Source organism: Dendroctonus ponderosae, unplaced genomic scaffold (genome assembly GCF_020466585.1).
Source record: "Dendroctonus ponderosae isolate FM_Combo_2020 unplaced genomic scaffold, Dpon_F_20191213v2 Dpon_F_20191213_7, whole genome shotgun sequence".
Taxonomy (NCBI): domain Eukaryota; kingdom Metazoa; phylum Arthropoda; class Insecta; order Coleoptera; family Curculionidae; genus Dendroctonus; species Dendroctonus ponderosae.
In genome coordinates, this window is record NW_026018916.1 from 3309714 (window position 1) to 3319762 (window position 10049).

A 10049-nucleotide genomic window follows, 5' to 3' on the forward strand; every position below is an offset into this window, starting at 1 on the left:
TAAAATTAAGCAAAGTTTAACTCGAAAGTCAAATATATTTTCAATTAATAATTATATTACAATATAAATTGTATCTAATACTGTAAAGCCAAATTTGATTGCAACGGTTTAAACGTATAAGTATAACTCGGAAATCTCATGAAATTGTACAGCTGTTCTCATAAATATTGCAAAACTTTAAATGATTTCAAACCAATCAGCGCTTGAATTATTTTCTATCGGCAGGTCTGATATAAGTCTTACCACCGTTCTTTTCCCATTCTTTGTTGAATTCATTTTCCAATATCTCGGCGCCTCTTTTGCGAGTCAAGCCGGTTTCTTCCAGGGAAAGTTCGCACATCTGCATATCATCTTGACCTGAAATAAAATCTGGAACTTGAGCACCAGAAATCAGGTGAAAATGTGTATCCTTCACCTGCTACCAGCAGGATAGGCTGCTTATCAGGGTGCAGTTCCATCTGCCTTGCCACATATTGCCCATCAAAGTGCGCATACCACCAACCTCTCTTGTTTGGATCACCGCCAGGTCTTTGGAAGGGAATTCTGAAGAAGCGTTGCGAATTGTTGTCCAGAATAGCTTTCTGCGGCAATCTAGAACAATTCACTTGATAAACTTCTGTTAATTTCCAAGTGCGGGTTTTTTACCGTGGAGTTTTCTGAGCCGATTCCAACACCGAGAGCGGAGCTCTCTCGTTTTCGCTCATAACAGTGCGCTTCTTGTTCTTTGCCTTCCAGGCATGGTAAACCTTCAACCTACAGCAGATAAATAAAATATAAATAACTTTGGCCAATTTGGGGCTGGTTAAAGTTCTACCTGCGATGGAATTCGTGCCTGCAGGCCTCAAGAAGCTCAATATCGCAGGATGTGTTGATAGTGTCGCGCAATTCTGAATACTTCCATTTCGAAAGGTCGTGCTTTCCTTTCACTTGATTGCTCGGTTGCGACCTGCCAGCAATAGTTTGTGTTTAGGCAACTTATTGGGTGAAAATTGGGTTTTATTAGTAATGTTATCCACAGTTTGTTAGTCGGCATTTATCCATTGGTGTTAGCCTAGATTAGGAGGAATAGCAATAACATACACTTGACAAATAACCAATTTTCTCATGCAAATTTCGTGTAACACTCCAAAAAACCTCTGGTAAAAAAATTGCACTTAATCACATATTAGTAATTCTCTACCACATTTAAGCATGTTAAGAAACAGCGAGAGTAAATACTTGAGTTGTGCAACTATTTACACTGTACCTGTTGAGTTTAATCGACGATCTTTGAGAGTCTGTTCCGTTGATTCCACTGAGGTGCCATGGAAAATAAGAAGCAAAGACATGTCACATAGGCTACCACCTTCCCTATTTTTACATTATGTACATGAAATACTCTATATATCATCAGTAAAAAAAAGGGCAACTAGGGGGACTTTTGCAACGTTTCCAAACATCCAAAAGTTAAATACATACTTTCTAGCCAATGGTGGACTTTCTTCGATTTGTCCGTTGGTTTCCTGGGCCAATCTGAGCGCCAACTCACGATCTTGTCGCTCCTGTTCCAGTTGCTCTTGATATAAGCGTTCCTCCTGTTCCAACTTCGCTTGCTGCTGTTGCAGTTCAAGGGCAATTTTTTTGTCTGTTGCTTCCTGCGAAAATTATACCCGGTTTTGGTAGAAGAAATGCGCATAATTCATAGACAGAAGAGCATGCTTGCAAAATTGTATTAAGCAGTTATTTCACAGCAAATCAGGTGAAGCTTCAAGCATGCATTTCTTACTTGAGTTACTTTTTGCAGGTTGTAAATGTCCCTTTCCTGAATGAACCACAATTATTAAAGGTAGTTTGGAGTAATGCTTGAAAAACTCACCTGTCTAAGCCTGGCCTCTTCTTCTAGCTTCCGTTTGGCCTCCATTTCAGCTTTTTTCTTTCGGTTTTCCTCTTCCTCCCTCACTCGCCTCTCGTTCTCTTCCTTGATGCGCTTCTCCTTTTCCATCTCCTCTTGGATTTTGCGCAGCCTACTCAACACAGTGGTATTAACCCCCAAGCTGCAAAAAGCTAACTAGACAACATACCTTTCCTGCTCTTCTCGGCTCTTCTGCTCCTGAACCTTCTTCTGCAATGTGGACATCTGCTGGTCGATTTTCAGCACCAAGTTACTGTACAGGTTTTCAACAGTTTTATTATCAATGTTTTCGTTTTTCTGCAAATCATTTCCATATCAACTGCTTGCCGTTTCGCATGTGGGCCATTAATATTCACCTTAATGTTGCCGATGGCTGCGTTCACTTCCAACTTCAGTTGGTTAATGCCATTGATGCTGCTGGTTTTATCGCTCTTCAGTTGCTGAGCGATTGCGTCCAGTTGCTTTAGCTTGCCATCCATCAAGCGAAGATTCTTCACTGTTTTGATTCGCATTCCATATTTCTTCTTTACTAAGTATCCACGCACGTTCTTCTGAATCACCACTAAGGCTTTGCGGCGGTAAACAATCTTGTTCTTCACTGAAAAAAACAAAGTTGGGAATTGAAACATTTGATGTGCATGTGAACCAAGTCTCACTTTTAATAACAGTCAAGGCACAGAACTGCGCTTTGAGCCATCGCGATTTGACCAGCCATTTCTTAACATTCGAAACGATTGATTTTAAGTTTTCTGGGTCGGATCGCATGATCTTGTCGAACTCGGCAAACTTTCCCGGTCTGAAGAACACTCTGGTGATAGCGAATTTGAAGTCCTTATCGGTTAGCTTTAGACTATGAAGAATCGCCTGAAATGAGAGTTTTGATTTATAATTCGGCGAACTGAGCCTGTATGGAAGTGTTTGCCTCTGAGAATGTTCTAGGCGATAATTTCTTCAAGTCGTTAGGCAGGTACTCCTTGTACATGTTGTAGAGATCGGCAAAAGGAGTTCGGCTGGGGAAGCCATGCTCCATTAGCTCGAGAACTGATGCCATTCCTGTAATTGAGAGTTTTATGAGCAGATGTTTAGGTACTATGGGAAAATAGTTACCCGAACAGGTAAGCTGCATCAGGCATAAACTGCCATCAAACTGATGATCAACCATTTTGTTATTGGGTTTAATGCAACGAATAAAGTTGGTTCCCTGCAAGGGAACAACATCCATGATTAAGTCAGTTCCGAGAAAATTTGTGTTTCGCTTACGTTGTTCCTTAACTTTTCCAGCAGCTCTTGAAGCTGCGATTTAAACTTGCTCCCGACACTGACAAAGGTAAGTTTGCCCTTTTGCGCCATTGACGTGGCAAAGAGTGTTTGAATGAGTTTGTTCTTGCTGTCCTGGATGATCCCCTCCAGTGAGGCGTGAAGAGCGTCGTTGTTTTTATCGATGAATTGTTTCTAAACCCATAGGAGTTCAGCGGATTTTCAGCGCGGTTTTGAATACTTACAGTCTGATAGCACACGGCGCCGGCAAAATGCTTGATCAGGAACCCTTCGTCATCCCTAATACTCCGATGAGCTTTCAGTTTGGATGACCTGGGTAATCCTAGCCTGGATGAAAACGAAGCCGTAAGTTTCGAGATTATTTTCCTGGTGAATTGGCTACCTGTAGTTTTTGCCCCATGTTTTATGCACGGATTCGGTAAAATGTGCATAGGACGGTTTGGGCAATTTTGACTCCTCGTCTAGTAGTGCAAAAATTCCTTGGGTTTTCCCTTCTATCACATCGATGCAGTCTTGATTATCTGTAAACGAAATTTCCGGCACGCTCAAGCCTTCCCGCTTGTAAAGCTCCTGCTCGAACTTCAGGATGCGTTCGTTGAAGAACTGCTGCAGTTTTTCGTTGCAGTAGTTTATGCAAAACTGCTCGAAACTGTTCACAGTGAAAAACTCTGAAAATATTTTAGTAAGTAAGCAGTTGAATGGTTGAGTTGCTGGCTTACCAAACCCTGCAATATCAAGCACTCCGATATAGTAGCTGGAGGCTTGAAAGGGGATGCTCTGATTGATTCTGCTAACAATGTAATCGAATAGATTGCTGTAGATTGCTTTGGCCAGAGCGTCCCTGGCATTGTTGGCTTCGTGAATTTTTAAAGGAACCCTGCAAATCACTGTTTGTGTTCCATTTTTCTCAGGCTGATTAAGGCTGCTTACATAATTACAGTGCCTTTGAGGCCTCCTCTGGCACTTTGCATAACCCGAGACACCAACGCCTGCCTCAGTTCTTCAGGGTCGATTTCCAGCAACTTTGAGGCTGTGATTAGCGCCTTTTCTCCACTTCTAGCCACTCGGCAGCCTCCTCGAGTGTCTTCTGGGTTATCCTCGAATTCTATACAAAAACGTTGTATCTCAATCCTTGAGGTATTGAGGTGAGGAGTGAACCTACCAACATTCCCCAAATGCAAAACGGCAGCCACAGTGGTATAAATTTGCAGCCTTTCAACCTCCGACATCCCCAAGCGTGATAATGCCAGGTCCAGCTCCTTAAAGTCCTCCAGATCGTCGATTAGAATGTCCTTTAATGAGCCTTGCTTAAGCTGGGCGGCACTTTTCTGGCCGGGCGATAGAATCTTTTCAGTTGCGGGCTTGGCAAAATATCTGGTGCAGCCGTTTTTCAAGTACTAGAATTAGAGGAAGTTCTGCTAAAAAATTTGTATTTTTCATTGAGGTTTTAACTCACGTTGTAGTCATCGGGTTTGGTCAGGCCTAACTTCTGCCTTAATCCCTCAGGGCCGCCGGCCATAAGCATGTAGAATATATGGTAGCTTCGTTCTTCGCCTAGCGGCGAGCAGATCCTGCTCTTTTCCAGCAAGTAGTGGGAAATGTGGCCGCCGGCTACTTGAAACTTCTTGTCGAAGTGCACTTCGATAAATTTCCCGAATCTCGAGCTGCAAAGGAAGCGAATTATGCAAGCTGACTGAGTAGGTTTTTTGGATAAAACCTGTTGTTATTCCTGGTGGTTTTGGCGTTGCCGAAAGCTTCCAGCACCGGATTAGCATCCAGAATCTTTTGCTCTATCGGACCGGCTCCGCCGCCTTCGCACAGATACTTTAGTAAATGCTTCGTAGATTCAGTTTTACCTTTAAAAAATGTTGAGCACCAATTGCGTAAGAGGGAACTTTTGCTGCGGTTTACCTGCCCCAGATTCTCCAGAAACTATAATCGATTGCGACTGTTTGAACACTCTCATGTCTCTAAATGCCTTATCAGCAATGGCAAAGACATGCGGAGGCAATTCGCCCAACGACTTGCCTTGATAGGCCTTAATGGTTTTCGTGGCATACAGTTCTGGAATATCTTTATACGGATTAACTGCTATGAGAATGTTGGCTACGTAAGACTGAAAATAGCGTAAAATTAACTTCAATCCTATCCTGGATGGATAGAGATGGCTTACATAAATTTTATTCTTGTAATATCTGGTGCGAATATTGTCTAGCAACGAGCCCTCATTCAGGAACATCATTTCGCCTAGAATCAAGCAAAGTGCCGTTAGGGCAAGTTTAGTTGGTCAATTAAAGGTACTTGCAATTGTCATCGTAGTCTTTGCCTTTGACTACGTTGGCTCGGAAAATGTCGCTGAATGGCAGGACTTTTTTGGCAAATTTCGGATCAAGTGGAATCACTTCGGCACCATCGGGAGTTATTTCACTAATTCGACCAAGGACGAACCCTTCCTTATGGTCACGAGCCCATACGGTTTCATCCATGATGGGTTCTGTAATTTTCTTTTAATTTCAAAAATGTGTTTTTATAATCAAAGCATTTTTACATATAGTGTACCAAATTGGACCTATCTAAAACTACAAGAAAAAACAATGAAAATGTCTAGTTTTTTGACACTGTATCTGCTTGAAAAATTCGCATTTTCTAAACTAAAACAAGTAACGACTTGAAAATCTGACCATCTTTAGAAGACACTTGACTCTACGGATGCTGAAAGGTTCATTAAAATCGCGTCTAATTCTGAGTTTTCCCAGCTTAGCAAATCAGCTTCGAAATTGACGTTTTTACTCAAGTGCGCTATTTACTTTTAAAAAATCGTATTTCCGTAACTAAAGAAAGTAGAGATTTGAAATTTTCACCATTTTTAGAAGACACTTGACTCTACAGATGTTGAAAGTTTCATAAAAATCACCCGAAATTCTAAGTTTTGCTAGGTTTAAAAATATCGGTTTAAAATTTGATGTTTTTACTCAATTGCGCTCTATACTCTAAAAATTCGCATCTTCTACATCAAAGCAGGTAACGACTTCCAAATTTGACCATCTTTAGAAGACACTTGACTCTACAGATAGTAGAAGTTTTATTAAAATCGCTCCCAATTCTGAGTTTTGCCAGCTTAGCAAATCAGCTTCGAAATTGACGTTTTTAGCCAAGTGCGCTATTTACCGTAAACAATCGTATTTTCGTAACTAAAGAAAGTAGAGATTTGAAATTTTCACCATTTTTAGAAGACACTTGACTCTACAGATGGTGATAGTTTCATTGAAATCGCCACAAAGTCTCAGTTTTGTCACCTTAACCAATATCGGTTTCAAAATTGATGTTTTTACACAATTGCGGTCTCTCATTTAAAAATTCGCATCTTCTAAACTAAAGCAAATAACGACTTGAAAATCTGACCATCTTTAGAAGACACTTGACTACAGATGCTGAAAGTTTCATTAAAATTACCCGAAATCCTAAGTTTTGCCAGGTTAAAAAATATCGGTTTAAAATTTGATGTTTTTACTCAATTGCGCTCTCTCCTTTAAAAATTCACATCGTCTGAACTAAAGCAGTTAACGACTTGCAAATTTGACCATCTTTAGAAGACACTTGACTCTACAGATGCCGATAGTTTCATAAAAATCTAGAAAAATCCAATGTTTTCTAGCTTAGTAAATATCAGTCTCGAAAAAAATGTTTAACTCTGCCCCGAAAAACAATTTTCGCACATTTCTAAAAAATACATTTTTCCAACTAACTCGTTGGAACTAATGGGGGATTTATGTGATTTTTTCGCCATAAAATACACTAAACATTTACCTGTCGCGTCTAGAAAGGAAACACACTGTATGAAAGAACAATTTCCTAAAATTGGCCTTTCTGTACAATATGCGAAGGGGGCCCTCAAGTAAACATCAGTAGATTTCTGTGTGATTTGTTAAACCGTATTAGATTGATGGACAGGAAGTTTGGTAAATAAAACTAATTATAAATTCATTCCACACAAAGGTTTTTGTCCAACCACCAAAGCCAGCTTTAACACAAACCCCCGATCAGAGCTCAGTTGAGAACAGACACGGTCATTTCACACAAAGAGATTGAATGCGAATTAACATGCAAGGTGTGTCGGATTTGAATAGAATTAAACATATTTTTTAAATCAAATAAGGTCTAGCCGAAGTGGGCGTATAAACATGTTGATACAGATTCTATTTGCTAAAAGCTTCGAGAGTCTGATTAAAACGACTCAGATTTTACCGCAGTTTTAGAAATTCAACATTCTGGCAATAAAATTTGGTTTTTTATCAGGTTGTGAGAACGAATTTTATTTGCATAGTCAACGACAGGTTTAAACTCAAAAATCATCAGATTGATAACCAGTAGAGCTTTATTTGCCTCATTGTTAAGATTCGAAAGATTGTAAGGAATCGATAATTGTAGTGTTGGGATTAGACGCATCCAAATTAATTGTGATAACGAAATTGGATAAGCTATCGATAATGATTAGGTATATTGAATCGAAACCAAACAGCCCGTCACATTTTGTCAGCCTGTTGATAAAATGGATGATAGGTACTTGGCCTTATATTAGATATGGATAAGCATGCTTTTTTGGTCGTTTTATATATGAATCACCTTGGGCACAAGTGTCTTTTAACCAAAAATAACTTAAATGCCCCTCAATAAACATGAACTGATGATCAATGAGTGAAATAGTTCGATTTAAAACGACAATAAGTAAGACACTGTCTATGCAGTTAATGCCTATTCTTGCGCATAAGATTAGTGGCAAGGTGGGGCTATCATACGACGACACTTTAAGGTTTCCCATAAGCTCGCCTTAAAACCATCAGATAATTCAAGTTATTAACCCAAGCCAACAAAATGAGGTAATTCTCTCGAAGCCTCTAAAATTTGCACAAAAAACGAATAAAAACCGAACCGCCCCCAAGTCTAAAACGTATTAATTGCTTAATAAATGTCTTCTTTAAGCTTTTTAGGCCATCGATTTTAGCGCAAAGCTGAAAATATAAAACGGCAAATGGCACAGGGTATCTATTTTTAACTCGTCACAAAAGTATAGGGAGTTTCGTGTTTTATCTGATCATGATTAACTTCCGTCCGTTTTCAACCGGAAATCGACCTATCCACCGTTTCAGGTTAATGGAAGCGACAGCAAAATTGATCATACACCAAACAGGATCTACGGTTTATGGCGATTTCTGCTATTGTCCTATCGATCAAACTGCATTTTGTCCATTACAATAAAAAAACATCCCATTAATGAGCGAGTTTGTGGCGTTAGAAATGCGAACCATATGGGGGTTACCAGTTGCAAGAACGATTCACTGATGATGATCGTCTGCTTTTAATGCAACCATATGTTTCCTGTTAAAATAACTAATGAGTAAATAGGCCTTTCTGTCTCGGTTCGCCGTTAGAAGAAGCGGTTTGTACTACTTTACTTTCCCAAGATGCATCGTACCATGCTTGAACTCCACAACTGTGTTACCTTTACACGCTTATACAACGGGAAACATCATTAAAAGCTGATGGTACGACCCGATGAAAATTAATGGATTTTTTCCATTCCCAGTCCATCCAAGCCAAAGACTAATCAAGAAGTTTTAGTTTCTGCTAGCTTTTATTGCTCCAGACGAGACAGCAAATGTTTGAAAAATCCCTAACAACCAAGAACATTCACGTTACTTACCTAAATCATTTTATAGACGCAAATGTGTTCTTTATCTTCTTAAAGTTTCAATCGTTTGGCGATTTGAGGAGTTTTACAGTAAATTACCCCAAGCGAAAGACAGACGAGATTTGTATATTAAAACTTGAGACTTTTGTTGGTGTTAGGCAGTAAATAAAACAATCGTGAAAAATTTGTAGGAAATTTTTCCAAATTAAAATAATTTCGCTGCATTATTATGGCTGTAAAACTACCTAAATTGCTGGCAATTTTTTGGAAAAGTTCACTTTTATGATAAATATCGCAAATTTGCTCCCCCCAGGATTTAAAACCAAACTATCCAAACCCTTGTTTTACTAGAAATATAAAATTACCCTCTTTCGATGTTCTTTATTTAAATTTCAATTATGGCGATTTTAAAGCAAGTTTCAAGCAAAACCATCTTCGACTTATAATTGTACTTTTGCGATTTCCTCTTGCTTGAGCATCCAAGCCCTGAAGCGCTTTTCTTTGGTAAATTAATGAATAATTTAGTACAATTTATTAAAACTCCCGAACCAATAATGTAACATGTTGCGATAAAAGTCCGTAAATCCTTAATCCGGTGCAGGTACAAACCCAATTGCTCAATAGAAGATAACAAAATCCGTCATGCTAACGAGCGGAGAACGGTAGAAAGCATAACATTGGTACTTAGATTTGCCTCTCGGCGTTTACACCGTTAATGTAAAAAGCGATTTTAATTTGCAATAGTGATGAATTCATTTGCAAAAAGTGAATTGCCCATTACTAAATCAGCGTGGAGATAGTAAAACCTGAAAGCGAATTAAGCATACATGACCTGTTAGTGCTAATTGCAAACCGCTACTAATTATGAAAAAAATGCAATTTGCGGAACTTAGACTTGAACGGCACCTGGATGCGGGCATAGGAGAAGTTTCACCTAAGTTGTCGTGTAAATTTGGTTTCATTTAGAATAGCGGCTTAATTGTCATTAATGTGCGAATGTTCATGCGTTTTGCATGTATCTCGGGAGCAAAATGAGCAAGAACGCTCGTTTTTACATCATTGCAGAGATAACTAAATGGCCTTTATTCGAAGTTAGTCAAGAACCATTCGAGCCACAGAATTCGTTTTGGCATCGTTGGATAGAGAATTGAAAAGTCGATTCAGTCGTAACAACGTTAGTGAGGAAATTCG

General features: G+C 39.3%; 1 protein-coding gene across 5 annotated transcripts in view; it reads right to left on the reverse strand.

Moving 5' to 3' along the window:
- Window positions 1-15: 15 nt before the first annotated feature.
- LOC109546208 (myosin heavy chain 95F) overlaps window positions 16-10049 on the reverse strand; it is a 17598-nt gene continuing 7564 nt past the window's right edge. Inside the window, exons 2-25 of one of the 5 annotated variants that reach the window (XM_019917076.2) lie at window positions 5475-5663; window positions 5343-5416; window positions 5081-5285; window positions 4887-5025; window positions 4626-4833; window positions 4332-4566; window positions 4100-4274; window positions 3889-4046; window positions 3552-3837; window positions 3394-3496; window positions 3152-3343; window positions 2999-3092; window positions 2814-2944; window positions 2548-2755; window positions 2248-2489; window positions 2061-2188; window positions 1856-2003; window positions 1766-1801; window positions 1459-1634; window positions 1247-1294; window positions 815-946; window positions 646-753; window positions 416-591; window positions 16-357 (exon numbers count right to left, since the gene is read on the reverse strand). In XM_019917076.2, coding sequence (XP_019772635.1) covers window positions 209-357; window positions 416-591; window positions 646-753; window positions 815-946; window positions 1247-1294; window positions 1459-1634; window positions 1766-1801; window positions 1856-2003; window positions 2061-2188; window positions 2248-2489; window positions 2548-2755; window positions 2814-2944; window positions 2999-3092; window positions 3152-3343; window positions 3394-3496; window positions 3552-3837; window positions 3889-4046; window positions 4100-4274; window positions 4332-4566; window positions 4626-4833; window positions 4887-5025; window positions 5081-5285; window positions 5343-5416; window positions 5475-5655 — 3732 coding nt within the window. In that variant the 5' untranslated portion in view covers window positions 5656-5663 and the 3' untranslated portion in view covers window positions 16-208. Of the gene's footprint in view, window positions 358-415; window positions 592-645; window positions 754-814; window positions 947-1246; window positions 1351-1458; window positions 1635-1765; window positions 1802-1855; window positions 2004-2060; window positions 2189-2247; window positions 2490-2547; window positions 2756-2813; window positions 2945-2998; window positions 3093-3151; window positions 3344-3393; window positions 3497-3551; window positions 3838-3888; window positions 4047-4099; window positions 4275-4331; window positions 4567-4625; window positions 4834-4886; window positions 5026-5080; window positions 5286-5342; window positions 5417-5474; window positions 5664-10049 lie in introns of all 5 variants that reach the window. The other 4 variants (XR_007281902.1, XM_019917077.2, XM_019917078.2 and 1 more) reach the window with 4 other exon arrangements.